Source organism: Anastrepha obliqua, chromosome 1, assembly GCF_027943255.1.
Source record: "Anastrepha obliqua isolate idAnaObli1 chromosome 1, idAnaObli1_1.0, whole genome shotgun sequence".
NCBI classification, from domain to species: Eukaryota; Metazoa; Arthropoda; class Insecta; order Diptera; family Tephritidae; genus Anastrepha; species Anastrepha obliqua.
In genome coordinates this window covers 59,760,620-59,778,785 of record NC_072892.1, presented here as the reverse complement: position 1 = coordinate 59,778,785, position 18,166 = coordinate 59,760,620, and the positions used below count along the sequence as shown (strand labels likewise).

At 38.3% G+C, this 18,166-nt stretch overlaps 2 protein-coding genes across 2 annotated transcripts; both read left to right on the top strand.

Moving 5' to 3' along the window:
- Positions 1–576: 576 nt before the first annotated feature.
- LOC129236154 (putative odorant receptor 85d) lies at positions 577–8,808 on the top strand. Its single transcript, XM_054870383.1, has 4 exons — positions 577–1,442; positions 1,518–1,719; positions 4,956–5,111; positions 8,752–8,808. Exons 1-4 carry the CDS (start codon positions 577–579, stop codon positions 8,806–8,808), a joined length of 1,281 nt encoding a protein of 426 aa, XP_054726358.1.
- A 471-nt stretch (positions 8,809–9,279) lies between these two features.
- On the top strand, positions 9,280–16,254 carry LOC129253101 (putative odorant receptor 85d; the record flags this gene model as incomplete). Its single annotated transcript, XM_054891351.1, has 4 exons — positions 9,280–9,321; positions 10,722–10,767; positions 14,892–15,640; positions 16,084–16,254. Coding segments are annotated over 4 exons (1,008 nt in total), but the record flags the coding sequence as incomplete, so codon positions are not given.
- Positions 16,255–18,166: the final 1,912 nt, after the last annotated feature.

The following is an 18,166-nucleotide window of genomic DNA, read 5'->3' as shown; positions in this document are numbered from 1 at the left end:
AACTACTAACTGCAAGGTCTTCAAAGCGCTCTGGCCAAAACTGACCATCAGCGTTCTCACAGCTATTATAACTAGCCACTGTACTGTTGAAACCCTAGCCAGTAGAATTAGGGCACCTCACAATGAATTCTGCAGGTAGTTGTAGAGATGCAGAAGGAATAGAATTGGTATAAAACCTCTTCTGTGAATGTCCTGCACTTCAAACAATGCATGCCAAATATTTATCTTGATGATTATTTCTGTAAAAATTGTGGACTACTTCTTAAAAAGATCTAAGTGGTTTAAGCAAGTTAGAGAATGCGAATCAAAGATATCGCAATGGCCCTTAGTGACACCGGATGTCTTGTCTTGGACAAACAAACTGGCTAACCTAACCTAATCTATGGCGTTCCTCCACAAACCAGCGAATTGCTCTTAGCAGCTAAGGCGCTCTAACATGTCACGTAGCTTTGAAACAAGAAAAAACTGAAAATTTGCTGCACGCTATTATCGCCCCACCTCATTTGTTCTTCAGTTAAACCCTTTCGCTTATTTATACTCAACCATGCTTCAGTTGGCGCGCATTTATCAGTAAGCATGTCGTCGAAAATAGTCACTTTTGGCGCATTCATTAATCGAGCCAATTTCTGGTACAAAGCAAATGGACTTGTGGCCTACGATGATGTGTACGACGATGAACCAGCGGAAAAGTCAACTAAAAAAGGCAAAACAGCACAATTCGTAAAAGCAGCGCTCGCCCGTCTACGTCAACTTTTCTGCTTCATCACCATTCTCAATATGCACATGGAGCTGCTCTCAGAAATTGGGTTCGTTGTTGCTACTTTTGTGGAAAATGCAGATTTCTTGCAAGCAGCCACAAATTTGTGCTATATAGGTTTCGTTGGAATGGCAGTAATTAAAACTTGGAGTAATATACGACAACGCGCACAGATAAATGTTCTTCTGCAAAAATTATACGAAATATATCCAAAACACGCCGCAGATCAACTCGAATACGATCTACCAAGACATCTCGATCAATACAAACGAATCAGTTTTATATTCGTTTTCATATACTTCTGTGCGGTTTGGGGCTACAATATCCGACCGCCAATAAATTATTTAATTTCCAAGTATTGGCTGCAGCAAGGAACCTGGGAACGAGCATTACCCTATTATAGCTGGGCACCTTTTAAGTGGCAAGACAATTGGCTTTATTTTCCGTTTTATTTCCTCGTAGTATATGCGAGCCAAGCTTCTTTTGCTGGTTATGTGGCTAATGATTTGTTATTATGTGCCACAACAGCTCAGCTAATAATGCATTTTCGGAAATTGGCTAACACCATTGAGCAATATAAGGTTGGTGGTAGCCAAAGTGAGGTGCAAGTTGTACAAAATCAGCAGGACGAAAAAGATTTGCGCTTCTTGTGTTCCGTCGTTTTTTATCATTCCAAAGCACTGGAGTGAGTTCGTGGATTAATTTTTCATAGTTAAAAGTTTAAATGTAAACCATATTTTTTATTTTACTACCTTTGCAGGCTTTGTGAGCTAATAAACGAAATATTTGGGACGCAAACACTGGTCAACTTCATCTCGACTTCTTTCGTGATGTGCTTTTTGGCTTTTCAATTTGTTATTGGCGTGCCGCTTGATGAACTAATTATGCTGGTTTTGTATATGGTGTGCTCGCTCTTTCAAATCTGTATGATTTGCAGCTATGGACAAGAGCTCATAACGACGGTAAGTAGGACGCACTGTGTTAAATAACTGTAGCACTAGGACTTGTCAAGTTTCAAACCTTGTGCAAATTGGAAAAAAATTCAACAAATTTCCATGAAAGTTTCGCAATTTTACATCAAAATCAGAATAAAGTGGAGGCCGCCGCCGAATGGGTTGGTGCGTAACTACCATTCGGAAATGCGCAGGTTTAAATATCCGTGCATGAAACACCAAATAATAGATAATAGTTTTTTCTAATAGCGGTCGCCCTTCGGCAGGCAATGGCAAACCTCCGAGTGTATTTCTGATTTGAAAAAGCTCCTCACGAAAAACATTTGCCGTTCGGAGTCAGCTTAAAACAGTAAATCGATCCCTCCATTTGTGTAACAACATCAAGACGCACACCACAAATAAAGGGTGCTAGCGTTAATTATATACAGATAATTGATACAGATAAGATTTTTTTTGTAAAGTCAATTCTCAATATAAAAAACGAAAAAGCGTTCACTCCTTTCATTGTAAGACAAAGAAAAGTAAAAACACACAGAGAATTGACGTCGCAGCTTTAATGATGCAATTAAAAATAAGCAACTATTTATAACTAATTTTTAAAATTTTAAGGTATTTAGTACTTTGATGGATATCATTTTTTATCAATTACAGCTTGAAGTCTACGGGGCAAGAGGTCAACCAATTTTTTTGTGTATTCTGAACTAATTTGCTTGCACTTATCATGTATCGCTGACCACAAATTTTCGATGGCGTTCAAATACGGTGATTGTGCAGTAGTTTCAACAATGTGTGGCATTTATATATTAACCATTTTTGTATTATTTGTGACTTATGCCTAGGGTCGTTATCTCGTCGGCAAAAATTACGGTCCTCCAAAATACTCTGTTCCTATTTAGATGGTCACGCGCAAGCTGCAAACTTTTAGTTATATTTCTTGCACTTGCGAAAGGTTTATTACGTCATTTAAATTTTATTCTGTCAGTATATCTATTTCAAACAGTTTCTGGATGGCAGGTCTTACCTAAATCATTTTTAGCCATTTCACTGAACTTTGGAGTGCTTGTTGCTGGATTTTTCTTCCCTTGGCGCACTAACCAATTACATCCTTTTTCTGTGTTTTATTTAGGCCCCAAATAATCGTCCCTTATTTACCACACGATTTTCACCCATAAGGCGCTCAATGATGTGCTGAGCTGTTGCCGAACTTAAATGCACAATTTCAGCTGTTTTACGATACGATATTCCTTTTTTGAAATACTCCAAAACTAACACAAGCTTTTCTATCGAAGTACGCGGTCCCATGGCTAAAAAAACAAACGTACATAATATAATATTTAATATTGCTTTTTGGGGTTAGGGGTAGTCAGAGACCCGAAATAATGATGACTTTCAATCATATTTTTTGCTAGTCAATTGCTTTATTTTACAAAAATAAAAGCATGCATTAATACATCATGTATCGACTTGACTTCAGCAAAATCAAAAAAAAAATTGTAAAATGTATCGCTGTTTCTTCTCACCCATTTCTCCAGGAGTCCCTTGCGGTGATCATCACAAGTCCTCGGAGATTCAACTAAGCGCCCGAGCGCCCATTGTTAATTGTTGAATAACTCGAAAAGAATTTTTCGGATTCACTTCAAATTTTCACACAATTCGAGTATTAAGATATTATTCTGTTAGAAAATGCAGAACAAAAAAATCCAATTTATTGAAAATTCTTAGGGGTACTAACCCTTTTTGTCAAATTCACTCTACAAACTCTCGCATACGAAATATTCGTTTGTTGATACTTGTGCCGGGAAGAGCGGTACTTTTAACTAAAGGGTGTTTTTTTAGAGGTTAGGTTTTCAAGATGAAATAAAACGTATATAATTTAATGTTATGGCCAAGAATTTAGCTTTATTATAAAGATAAGGGTTTGCCATTTTATTTTAAAACCGATTTTGGGCAAGTGGCCGCCGCGGCTGGCTCGAATAAATTCCAGCCGAGAGGCCGAATTTTCGACCACTTCTTGCAGCAATTGGGGCCGTATGTCAGCAATAACGCGCCGAATATTGTCTTCCAAGACGTCAATCGTCTCGGGCTTATCTGAGTAGACAAGCGACTTCACATAGCCCCACAAGAAATAGTCCAGCGGTGTTATATCGCACGATCTTGGAGGCCACGCCACAGGTCCACGGCGCGAGATAATGCGCTCACCAAAAGTTTCCTTCAATAAATCGATTGTTGCGTTGGCTGTATGGCATGTAGCGCCGTCTTGCTGGAACCAAAGGTCGTCCACATCAACATCGTCCAATTCAGGCACGAAAAAGTCATTAATCATGGCTCTATAGCGCTCTCCATTGACGGCTTCATTTTTAAAGAAATATGGACCAATGATTCCCTCTGCCCATAGAGCACACCAAACAGTGACTTTTTGAGGATGTAACGGCGTCTCAGCAATGGCTTGTGGATTATGTTCACTCCAAATGCGACAATTTTGCTTATTGACATACCCATTCAACCAAAAGTGAGCTTCATCGCTGAACAAAATTTTCTTGCGATGCGTCGCGCGAACCGAACCATTATTTTCGTAATAAATTTGCACGATTTGCAAACGTTGTTCAGGTGTATTATCTATTCATTATGAAATGCCAAACCAAACTGAGCATAAATCAAGAGACAGCTGTCAAAAAGACCATCTACGAAAAAAGTAGTGCCAACTTGAAAACCTAACCTCTAAAAAAACACCCTTTACATCATTTAAGCTGCGGCGTGAATTCTCTGTATGTTTTTTTTTTTTTTGTTTTTTGCATTACCGTGAAATTAGTGGACATTTTTTTGTATTTTATGTTACGAAATGAAATAAAACAAAATAAATAAAATATCTGCATGCTTCGTTTTTGCATTTTCGCAAATTATTATGGCGAATACCATGTAAATTATGTGAAAAAATACAGTGCAGATTTTCGACACAATTAGTCCAGTAAATCCAAATGTTATTACTAGTAGACTTGAATGTTATGGAGATCGAAAAAAGTCACACCCTGTCCATCCATCTGCTATTACCAGGTTATATCTCTCATTGTCTATGAGTTTGTTTAACCCCAAAAATAAACAGTTAGTCCTAAAGTAACTTAAAGTGCGATCCGAACCTAATTTTGCACTTCCTATAATATAAAATGTTTATAACAAAATAAATTTGTAGCAATTATTTAATACTTTTTTTATTTTTACTAATTTTTTAATTCCGTTCTTTGCAAAAGAGTGAAAATATAGGTCACGCCGTGTATAATCACAATTGGCTTGTTGCCGATATTCGCTACAAGAAAACAATGACGATGATTATACAACGCGCCCAAAAGCCGGCTATGCTAAGAGCCACATCGTTTGTAGATGTGAAACTGGAAACTGTAACTGATGTGAGTAAAAAATGTTGAGGTTTATTTAAAATCTATAATGCAAATTTTGGTTTTTTTGTTTTTTTTTTTTTTTTGAAGATAGTTTTAATAATAACTTTACTGATTTAAACTTCAAAAGTAACATTTACGTTCCAAATTTTTTTCGAAAATATCAATACAACTGCCTCCCATTGGTTGTGTAATTACAGTTTTTAAACATTTTTATGCAGACTTTTTAAGTTTAAACCCTTGATTTATCTGAGCTGATTTGCTGGAGGAAATATTTTTAAAAACGGATTTTATTTATAAAAAAACTAGATGTTTGAAGGTATTTTCAAATCAGTCCACAAAAATACTAATAGTTTTGCAAAATATTTTGACGGAAGTCTTACTTACTTACTTATGTGGCGCTACAACCATCCGGTTTTGTCCGAATCCAAAATAGCGCACCAGCTGTTTCTATCCTGCCTCGTTGATGCCAGTTGGAAATCTTGAGTGAAGAAAGGTTCTGCAGCTCTTTGTATTTTCAATGGAGATGTGGTCTTCCTCTTCAACGCCTCATTTTTTTGGTACCGTGTCGTAAATTTGCCTTGCAGGAGCATCTTCTTGCATACAGCTGACAAGACCTAGCCAGCGTAGCCGCTGTATTTTTACACGCTTGACTATGTTCATGCCCCTAGATAGCTCCTATGACTCGCGGTTCCACCGTACGCGGTACTCTTCAGTAAACCACATGGTGCCAAAGATCTTACGTAGAATTTTTCTCTTGAAGGCTTTCAAAACTTTTTCATCTGCTGTTGACATAGTCCATTCTTCTGCGCCATATAGCAGGACGGGAATGATGAGCGTTTTCTAGAGTGTCAGTTGGGGGCCTTCGAGAGAGAGCTCGATTGGCTACTGAGGCCAAAGTGACACCCCTTGGCAAGAGTTATACTCCGTTTGATCTCCAGGCTGAAATCATTTCTGTTGTGAATGATAATCCCAAGGTAGACAAAGTCCTTCCCAACCTCGAATTGTTGGTTGTCAACTCTGATATATTGTCGAAGAAGAGAAGACTCCTTGTGTGTTGACTGCAGTTAATTTGTTTCGCCCTCATTCACTACAAGACCCAGATTGCTCGCTTCTCTCACCTTGTCTGAAAACTAGCTTGGTATCGAACGGCTCGAAGAAGTTACTTCCAATCCTGACGGTGATTCTGGTAGCGCGCAATGTCATCTTCGGCAGCCGTATTAATTTTGTGGGGATACCACACTCAGACATAGCGGTATAGAGGTGATTTCTATCCGTGCTATCAAAGGCGACTTTGAAATCGAGAAAAAGATGGTGTGTGTCGAGATGTTTTTTATGGGTTTTCACCAGGATTTGACTCTTGTAAAGATCTGATCTATGCTGGACTTACGAGGTCTGAAGTCGCACTGATAACACCTAGCCAGTTTGTTGACGATGGCCTTCTTCCTCTCACACAATACTCTCATCCGGATATTATATGCGATGTTAAGCAGACTTATCCCGCGGTATTTTGCGCAGATTACAGGATCACCCCTCTCATGTAGTGGGCAAAGCACACTCAGGATTCAGTCGCTTGGCATGGTCTCATTCGACCATAGTCTGCAAAGGAGTGGATGCATGCGATTTGTCAGTTCTAAGCGTCCAGCGAACCTTGGCTGTGACAAGGTAATGATCCGAGTCTCGATCTCGTTGACTGATCTGGAGATAACCAGATATCTATGTGTCGATCAGCCTCATACCGTTGTCGGTAGTTTCGTCCTGAAGGCTAAATTTTACGACGGTTGAGCCAAAGACATCTTCCTTGCCAGCTCTGACGTTAAAGTCATCAGGCACGTGGCGGAGGCAGTAGTCGTAGATGTCTTCTAGGCTTTCGTAGAAGTGTTCTTTGGTCTCATCGTCTAACTTTAACCTAGAGTATGGAACTGGGAGACAAGTTGGCGCAGTCTCTGGCCTACTGCAACGCCTACTCCGAATTCTTGCTTCGTTTAATGATAGCTGTAGTAGAAGTCACAGGAAGGCTTTTAGAGTATACCTGCCCGGCCCATCGCATTTCTCGGAGTGCAATGAAGATCAGCCTTGTATTCGTTGAGTGCTGGTTGATAGCGGCACCCGGTATGTGGAGAGTTCTGACGTTCCAGGTGCGTATGCTCAAATCGTTGACCTTATAGCTAAAGCGGGGGGCGTCATCAAACGAAGGAGTCCTTGGAGGTATTTCGATCTTTCGTTAGAGTGATTTTCTACAAGAAACAAAGAGAGAGAGTAGTACACCCTAATGTACATAGTTTTCCTAAGCACTTGAAATATTTTAAATTACTTTTTTTTTGAATAGTAATAAAATAGTTCTACGAATACAACTTTGCTGAATTAAGACTGTCATTGATGAAATGGTTAAGTATTTGACAAAGAAACGTCTCAATTTCTCTATGGTCAAAAAGAAATAAACTCAATCTTAAGGTGTCCACAGTTACCTGGCATATTAAAACGAGTTTCAAATCTAAAACGCTTCAAATTGGCTACTCACTCTATACTTTTTCCTGTGTCTTAACACCTACTCAATTACCTTTGATTTCGTCCCACCCTAAGAACTCTTATATTAATATCTCTATAATTTGAAGGTTATTGAAGCTTAATATTATTAAGGTAATGTTTTTCAATTTTATGTATAGAATGAGTTAGGTTGCGGTGATACTCTATAAGGGTGTAGAGGCTACCGTCTTAATCCTAGAAACCCTCTATTATACCACTGGTATGGACTCAATTTCCCCCTCTACTTCCCAATATAATAAAACTACTAAACTGAACAAATGATAAAGTACTGTTGATGACTGCAGTAGTCAGATAAACCTAGGCATAGGTTCAGCTGCAGCAATTCTGAGTTGATTCCACTCTCGACCTCATTATTTAATATTGAGCCGCCAGTGAAGATAGCCACAGACCTTGGGTCAAAATCCTGAACGTTATCCCATTCACATCTTCTGAAATCTTTATTCGGTAGGCATGATTGCGTTATTAGCCCGAAATTTGAAGTAGCCAAAGTAGATATCAATGGGGAAAATGTTAAATTGTGCATCTTACGAGTCTTGGTTGGTGTATAAGGCAATATTCTTGTGAAAAGCGCTTAATGGATACTGCCCTTTGTACCTTTTCCATTTTGCTCATGTACATAATATCTAATTTGCCAATGTTGCAAATAGTGACCCCGTAGAAGAGGGAGGTACACAACCGCAGTGTTCTGCCAAAACACTTTGTGCAGTTTAAAGCCTCATTTCTTAGCGGTAGACGTTTTGCATATATAAAATGCAGCGACCACTTTTCTTGGCCTATCTTCGATATTTCGGTTCCAGTTGAGTTTACCATGTAGAGAAATCTCGCGGTACTTAACCTCGGTAGCAAGAGTAATTCCCACCCCATTTAGTAAGGCGAGCTTGAAGCCAGATATTTTATATTTGTTTGTGAATAGCGCCATTTTGTGCTTTATGGCGTTGACATAATTTTATAAATATAAATACTTTGTCTCATTTGTGTATGAATAAATAAATAAGTGAAATGAAGCACCGAACATTTCTTCGTTGTGAGCTGATTTCACTTTTAATATTTATTTAATTTTATTTAAATTTATTTATTTACAAATGTATTTCTATTTATCTTTCAGTTACTGCAATTGTCCTACAAATTCTTCGCCCTCATACGAACAATGTACGTGCGATAAAAACTAAGTCGCAGTTAAAACTCATTAGAAAATAAATGAAGACCTCGATTCTATTGACACAGACACACAGAGGAGTTAAATATTAGGTATTTCAATGTATTTTTCAACCCCAGAAAATACCGGGATTGCACGCAAACAATACTAGTCATTTCGGGATTTGTAATTTCTAAAGCGGCATATGAAATGGAGGCAGAAAGTCCCTTTTAATAGCAAAACGCAACATTGGCTATAAATTTTTAGAAAATATGCACACGTTTGAATGTTTCTTTTTTTGTGTTTTGTTTTTTTTTGGTATAAAAAAAACGACATAAGTACAGGGTGGGCCAAATAAGACCTACTAATGTTAAACACAAATAACTTTGCAATAACCATTTATATTGGTTAATTGTTTTTATACATTGAATATATTTTATGGAAATTATGTATGAAATATTACATCAGACAAATCTAGACCATTTTTCTCGATACAAAAATTGGCTCTTTTTAACGCGTTTTCCATTACACCACATAATGTTTCTGGTTGAAGGCTCAGTATTTCGTCTCGAATATTTTGCTTCAGCTGTGTAATCGTTTCTGGTTTCTTAGGATACACTTTGTCTTTTAAATATCCCTATAAAAAGAAGTCGGGCGCAGTCAAATCTGGCGAACGAGGTGGCCAAGGGAAATCTGAATTTTTGGAAATCAGACGTTCGCCAAAAAGTTTCACGCAGCAGCACAGTGCGGCCGATTCCCAAAAAGCTGGCCAAAAGTCGAAAAAAAAGTTTCTAGATAGAGTTTTTTTGTCTTTGGGTTGGCTACAGTAACGCCTTGAGTAGTGAAAACCGTTAATAGCAACGTCCTGTACCCTAAGTATCCTCTGTATTTTCAGTCGCAACGTGGCCTTCGTTTGAGCATATAGTGAAAGTTGTGCACATTTGAAAGATTTTGTAATGGAGTAAATTGAACAAAACCAAATGGAATCATCTTCGGAAGGTTAGTAAAATACGAGAAATCTTTAGTACATATCAATACCTCGACACAAAATTTTTAGCTGCAGCAATAAGTAGATACATTTTTTGCAATTTTTTTTATAAAATTTGAGTTTTCAAACTGTATAGTAATACAACGCCAATTAGGATATTGCTCCGCCATTGACCGCAAAAAGTTTTCAATCAATGTTCTGTAAGAAGAAGCTCCTGAAATCGATTCCGGCGTTTCTTCCTCATTTTCGAAGAAGTTTGGACCGATAACTCTAGTGGCCATGAACACCGCTCCAAACAGTACATTTAGATGGGTGCAACTGATGTTGGCGTGTTATCCTTGGATTTTCAGAGCCCCATCATCTACAGTTTTGTTTGTTGACATAACCATTTAAATGTAAATGCGCTTCGTCCGAGATATGCCGATATTTACCCTGCGTCAAAACAATTGATCGTTGACAAGAATAGAAAAACTCGATCATTTTGCCGCGTTGTGTTATACTGTAGGGTTCCATGATAATTTTCCAACAATTCAATTATAACCTACAAAAAGAGAAAAATAAATATGTTAAAAAATAAAAAAGGTGATTTGTGCTTAACATTTATTATTATTATTATTATATCTTATTTGGCACACCCTGTAGTATAGAAGCAACGTAAGTAATTGCACTGGCTTGCCTGTTTTTTTATTTTAGCATAAATTAATATATTTCTTAAAACCTGTTACTTTCCGCTTAATTCGCTGAAATCGTAGGATGTTAAAAAATATATGAACTTCTTTCTTTTAACCAAAAAATACATTTGTTTACTTTCTCCGCTTTTTTAATCGATATTTTTTCGACATATCTTAAGTAAGTTCAATGGAAACATCATTCTATCGTTACCACTGAAATTATATTGACTTAAAGTTAAAGTGAATATTTAGAACCTATTTATGTATCATTTATTATGTAGAAGGAGAGCTTCTCAAACAATATTAATGGAATTTCTTTCGAGTTATGTAAGTTGTGGCAAAATAATGAATACCTAACACTTTTAGTACCAAGCGAAAGGATCGTGTCTAAGCGAAGAATACCGAGCCGAACGGCGCATATGCAGAGGTTTGCAAAAATGCTTGTAAAAGCGAAAGTAGAAGTGATATTAAAAAAATTTAAGAAGCAGCATATTGCGAGATAAACGGAGAATAAAACGACGCCAGTTATGTTTACATACAGTCTGTGTCAGAAAAAAGGAACCGCGATTATTCATCAAGTATAAAAGATATATATTTAAAAATTTTTTACATGAAAGTATGTACAAAACTACGTTGTCGAGTATAGCCTGGCATCTTCTTCATGCTTTGAACCAGCTTTTCTGCGTATCTCGTTGACAAACAGGACTAGATTTTGGGAACTTGACGCGCGAGTTGCTTTAAATCATGGACTGGCTTTCCGGCAAGATGCGTTTTCATAGTTCCTCACACATTTTCAATTGGGTTTGTCGTCAGGGGACTGGGAAAGCCAGTCCAATACTGTGACTGTTGTTTTGTTGTTTCTCAATGTGTTTTCTAAGAGCAATGGTTTTGATGATGTGGGACTGTAGCATATGTTCGCCTCCTTCAGTCGACGTTCGATGGTGTTGATACTCACATCTATTCCCTAGATACGTAGGCACAAAGTCGCTTCGCGTTTTTCTCACTCAATTTTGTTTGGTTGTGTTTACGGGAAAGTTTCTAACGACACTAACCTGAGTTAGCATTGGCGTCGTAGCCCTTGAGTGGGACTATTACGCAGCAAAAAGCAGGACGAAATATATATTGAAGTTACAAGAAAACAACCGGTTATTTTCTTCTGACACAGACTGTATATATTGAAAATTAAATTTTTCCAAAAATGTAGCAACAAAACTAAAAAAATGTGTCGCTGCTAATTGTGTGTCTATGAAAACGTTGATGGGTTTTGAACACTGAACACTTGAACACTGTCTAACGGATCAGGAAAAACTGAAAAAGATACAATATTAGGTCCGCCGTGTCGATGCCCACGTGCCACTTGACTTTTCTGATAACTATCACAAACACCGTAATCGCAATCTACGGTGCAGAAAAGTTATCCCGTGTCGTCGGATATCCGAGGGATACCTCATCGCTCTAGCATATACAGATCCTCAGCACTAATCAGCATAAGAGATAACATAATGTCCATTTTTTTTCATTTTTGTTGCAATGAATGTGAACCATCTTAACATTTTATAAAGTTATTTTGAAACACAGACCTGTTGTGATGTGTATGATAAGGTTCCAACGGAGGTACAGCGATATATGTTGTTTAAATGGTTGAGAATTTCCACTGAAATAATCCTAATTAGTGACCAGCACCATTTTATTACCACTGTCCTCGTGTAATTTTTTGTTGTTCTAAGTCAGATCCATTTCGTGAGGTCCAAGTATTGCAGCAAATTCTGTATATCGATGTCTGAGATCTCAGTACTTTGCTGCAGGAAAGGCTTACCGAAGGAGCGGAGACGTGCCCTAGCTAGCCCTGGACATTCACATAAGTAGTGGAAGCCCCTTCCGCTTGACAGCGGAACAGATGTTTGGCCGAGAGCATCCCAACAGATCATTCGTTCTTTGGATTTTATACGACGGCCATGTGTTTTTGTTGTAATACATGTAGTTAATTGTTTCCAATTTCGGCTAAAGCATGATAGTGTCAAGCAGTGGATGCTTCTAATGTGTTGAGTGGCCTCTGCTATTTCTAGTGTCGAACCTTTTCTTGATAGCTCATCCGCTATCTCATTACCCCGTATGTTTATTTGTTTAGGCTGCGCACCCTCGATACAGCATTTCTAACCGATGTAGCGGATATAGCAAAAGAAAAAAATATATAGCAAAATTACTCATCTTTGGTATAAATTATTTACCCAAAACACAAAAATACAAGTAAAAAGGGTTAAAAAAATTATTTTAAATTATATTAGAATTATTTAATAAAACAGAAACTAAACAACAAAATTCCCATTAGTTATGTGAAGAAATACTAAATATTATTGAGATCGTACAAATTCTCACCCATTTTCTATTTATTGAGATCAAAGTTTAGATCGTTTTGCGAATTTCAGCAATTTAATTAATCAAGAAAATAAGTTTATATTAAGAATAGACAAAATCGATCGATAACCACGCCTACCCCCCATATAACGGTAAATTTTAAAAGCAAAAAACATCAGAAGGTGGTAACTGTGTCATAAATGTAGTAAAATTATTTAAATTGTATAGAAGTGATAAGCCCGAAAAAAGAATAGATAATATACGAAGAGAAATATGAAAGAAAAAAATTGGAAAATAGACAATGTCACACCCTTTTTCGTATAAATGCTTCTTGGCTCCTCATCGCATGAATCTCATAAGTGGCTAGTTTAAGCTTAAACTTAAAACATTCCATTTAGATCCGACTTGAATACTATTGGGATCAGATAAAGACCACGCCCCCTTTTTACATGGTAAAATTAAATTCCCGTTCGTATCTCTGATGTTATTGGGCTATAAATACCATTGTCTATGAGTTTGTTTGATTACAAAAATGATCAGCTTGCCCAAACTAAATTTTAATGAAATGTACGTGGATATATACAGATCAGTTCGAATAGATTTTAGATCTTAGATATTTCAACATTTTTGTATAGTTTAGTGGATCTCTGGGGACCTCTGCTCCGTTGCAGGTTCCAGTCCAGTACCAATCTCGTGATGCTATCTGGTGGTTTTCTAAGCGTTTATGCACGGGTTTCTCATTCATTAATCTTCACAACGCGTCGTTGCTGAAGGAGTTCGGCCAGAATATTCTACAAACGATGCGAAGGCATTTGTTGACAAAAGATTGTAGCTTCTGTGTACTTCCGTACAACAATACTGATTTCACACATGGGCCGTTTGCATTTGCTCGTATGCCGCCCTTGCTTGGTTTAGCCTGCAGTTGACATCTTCATCTGCTCCGCCGTTTGCCGCGATAATGCAGCCGAGCTGGCAGCAGCTTTCGACAAATTTCACCAGACTTCCATCAGACATTTTATTTCTTGCTTTATTCAGGTGGACTCTCGTAGCTTTGGTCTTGGCGATGTTGACCTCCGTGTTCGTGCTAGCGTGACTAGTCTGTCCGTCTCCGCTCGCATCTCAGCGAGTTTGGGAGAGAGGAGGCAGACGTCATCGGCAAAGTCCAAGTACTCAAGATGTCTAGTGAAACCCTCTACGATGCCTCTGTTGTGCAGGATCAATCGGCTAATGACGTCGTCTAGGACGATGGCGTTGAGAAAGGGACAGGAGGCGAGATGGGTCACAATCTTACCTTACGCCTGCTTTGGTGGTGAATGGGTGACTAATATTGCCATTATGTAGCAGTGCCAGTTCGGAGTTCCTTATATGTGCACATGCATACATAATATAATATAATAGCTGGCGCAAAATTAATCACCCTTTCGGAAGACTTATAATTTTTGCAAATGGCGTCGTACGTGTAGACAGCTGCAATATACAACGAACAAGCAATGGACTCGTAACCAACTTTTTATTTAGTGAAAAAGTTATCCAAAAACATAAATTGCATGATTTATTTTGCGCCTCCTACATAAATCCATATTGCGGATACAACGAATGGTGAAAACCTGCAGCGATTGGAGCTCAGAGGCTGCAAGGTTCCAGATTTCGAAACCGTACCTAAGAGCGGACTTCACGTTGAAATTAAATATTTTTATTTTTGTGCGCCGCGCGATAATTGTGGAGTTCCACACAAAATTTTCTTCACCGAAAGTTTGCCTCCTTTTTTTTATACGGTTTTCGATGCCATCTTTTGAGCCAACATTAGCAAAAGGAGCTCAACGTTACTGACTTGGAATAGTTAGAGTTTACACGCATCATCTTTATTATGGCAATGTCTATTTTTAAGCCTACTTCTGCGGAAGTTGCCCTACTTACGTTAATGAATTACTTAAAATCAAATGCTTATCTCTGTCTTCAAAAAATTTCCAAGTGTAAACAATTATGCGCAAATTATTTCAATTATGCCACGTGAATATATTTCCGTTTAAAAAGTGCTTAAGTGCTCACGCACCCATATATACCCGGGAGCTCATCTGCGCTGCACGCATAATCAGTCGCAATGCCTGAACATCCTGACCATCCTGTCCATTTCGAAAGCTTCAACTATCTAGCCAATATATTCTACGCCAGCTTTGGCTTGGATGCCTACGAGAAAGTGGGCGTGCAACCAACGAAAAGGGCTTTACGATTACGCCGCTTATTGCAAAAAATATATTTCATCATCGTAATTACCAATAAAAATATATGTTTGCTGAGTGAGTTTATGTATATACTTTTAGCCTTCGCAAACAATAAGAACTTCGAGGAGGCGACTAAGCTCACTTCATTTATGGGCTTCGTCATAGTCAGTGACATAAAAGTTTTTAGCATCTGGAGTCAACGTGCACGTATTGGCGCCTTAATGCGTGATCTGTACGCGCTGTATCCCAAAACTTTGGCCGAGCAGCAGTTGTACAATGTGAAAGGTGAGCTGCAACGTTATAAACGATTTGCTTATGCATTTATTTTGCTGCACGAAGTGTTAGTCTGGAGCTATAATCTCTTTCCGCTGCTCAACTATCTCATTAATGACCTTTGGTTGGGGATACGTGAAGTGATCATGGAGTTGCCCTATAATTGTTGGATACCATTTGATTGGCGTGGTAATTGGCGCTTCTATCCGATGCTGATCCATCAAATGGGTGCCGGACAGGCGTCTTTCTCCGGGCAATTGGCCAATGATTTGCTCCTGAGTGCTGTAGCTGTGCAACTAATTATGCACTACCGCCGACTGGCCAGGCAGCTTGAAACGCGGGTTTGGGAAGTGATACCGAGAAGAAACACAAGAAAAGTGCTTTGGCGTGCAGTGCGAGGGATTTGCAGTTCCTGCGTGACATTATCGTCAAACATCAGATAGTTTTGAAGTGAGTGAACATATTTGACTTTTTCAACAGTTTGCTGTGTAAATTTCTTATTTTTAGACTCTCACAGGAGTTTAATGAAATTTTTGGCATTTCATTGTTCATCAGTTTTACCTTCACCGTGCTGATCATCTGTTTTGTGCTCTTTCACATCACCATTGGCGCCAGCATTGATTCGTTACTGATGTTGGTGTTCTTTTTCTTCTGTTCGTGGGTGCAAATTTTTCTCATCTGCTATTATGCACAGGGAGTTTTAGAGGCGGTAGTTAATATTTTTCTATAAATAATAAATTTTATCTATCTAGCTTCCTCTCTCTCTCTCCCTTTCTCTCTTTAACGCTTTTAGAGTGAAAATATCAGCCAAGCTGTTTGCAATCACAATTGGTATGATGCTGATTTGTGTTATAAAAAAATTATATTACTAATAATGCAACGCGCCCAAAAACCAGCCAAGTTGCAAGCTACTTCCTTAGTTACTGTCACTATGTCTACGATGACGGGTGTGGGTACCGTCTAGTTGAACTTTATGTGATTTAAGAATTAAAAAAAAAATATTTTTTTTTGCAGATGCTTCAAATAAGTTATAAGGGATTTGCCGTTATACGCACCATGTATGCACGTGAACCCAGAAAGGTTTAAAATTCAAGTTTTTATAAAGTCAAACCAAATGTAGTGTTTACAAATTACCAATAAAACGAGTCTAGAAACTCATCATAAGAAATAAATAATTAGCGCGTACACTTCTATTAGGTGTTTGGATGAGCTCCTCCTCCTATTTGTGGCATGCGTCTTGATGTTGTTCAATAATTGGAAGGACTTACAAGGCAGAAATACTCTCAGTTTCCCGTTGCCTGCCGAGGAGCGACCGCTACTAGAAAAAACTTTTTCTATAATTTTGGTGTTTCATGCACAGAGACTCGAACCTCGCACTCCCGAATAGTAGTCACGCACCAGTCCATTTGGCGGCCGAGAATCACCATACTAATTTATAATAGAAAGAACTCAAAATGATAATTCATCATGAACCGCTTTAAATCCCCGAAACTATTGAATTATTTGCAAAATCTGTATTGAAACAGATCGCATAAGAAAAATCTAAGGTCATTTAGTGAAAATATTTTGCTTTTCATTTTACTCCCCGCTCACATTGTTCCAGTAGCCCTTCAGCCTAGGAATTCGAACTGCACTGGGAATTGAACACAGTGATTAGATTGGTGATCTACTTTTCAACCCAGTGCGAGCTTTCCAGTGCAATTGAAGTCATGTAAACGGAGGGAAAGGTTTTTTCTAATACCGAGGGGCTGTAAATGTTAAACTTCCGAGAGTATTTCTGCCATGAAAAAGCTACTCATATAAACCATCTCCCGTTCGAAGGCATCATAAAAGGCAAACCCCTCCATTTTCTTAACAACATCAATACGCGCGTAACAAATTGAAAGAGAAACTCGACCAAACTCTCAACAAAAAGAGAGGAGGTTTTTACTACTGAAATAATGTAAACCGACTTTAAATATTGTAAATACAAATGTGATCTCCGCATAATTAATGGGTATTATTTCCCTCTGAAAAGGCGTCTAAGCCTTTTCAAACTGTACACCAATAAATTCAAGCCATTAAAAAAGTGGAATGAGTTATCAGAGATAAGTTCTTTGTAACCTCTTTCCCAGGCAAAGTATATCTCCTACATAGAAGGATATGATAAAGCGTCCGAAGCGGTAGAAATCGGCTGTCCACAAGGCGTGCGCAAAAGGCAGATCTTCCCGCTGTTCCCGAAGCAGGCCGTTAACAGGTGGACTAACAGCGATACCTGCAAAATAACTAAACAAACGTGGCCCAATTTCGACACATCCAGAACTGACGAGTTGTTAAGAAAGCCACGAGCAGGCATATTCAGAATTACGTCAGCATTAACCGGTCACTGGCCTTTGGGAGACCGTGCAAGGAAGATGGAAGGGCACCCCACAGCGATAGATGTACAAACTGCAATCAAGAAAAATCTAAGGAAACAGTGTGTGCGTAAGTGCCCAAGTCTGGATTCTCTACGACATAGAATGCTTGAAGAATTATCAATGGTTAACTTGAAAGAAATTGCAGAAAAACAAATAGACAAAATAGGCAGATTCATAGCCAAATCAAGATGGTTCGACTTATAAGAGGCAATGCTTCTACAAGCGGTGTATCAAAATGGCATCTTTTGTGCTAATTGGGTCTGGACTGTGTCACTCAGACAACACCTCCCCCACCACCACCACGCTGGTTGGCTTTGTTTTTTATTTTAAGACTATGACAAGAAGACAGCACTCAGTTCCTCCCAAAGTGTTACTAAAGGTTTATCTCTTAGAAATATTTACAAATAAAAGTGGGAATTAAACTTTACTTTTAGCTACATTTTAAAGTATTCACCAGGTTATGGTATCAACCAGCATTTA

Excerpts from the sequence above, each read along its gene's own strand:
- LOC129236154 (XM_054870383.1), top strand. The coding sequence starts at position 577 with ATGTCGTCGAAAATAGTCACTTTTGGCGCATTCATTAATCGAGCCAAT. Across the intron at positions 1,443-1,517 it reads TATCATTCCAAAGCACTGGA|GCTTTGTGAGCTAATAAACG; the intron begins GTGAGTTCGTGG and ends CTACCTTTGCAG. Across the intron at positions 5,112-8,751 it reads AACTGGAAACTGTAACTGAT|TTACTGCAATTGTCCTACAA; the intron begins GTGAGTAAAAAA and ends TTTATCTTTCAG.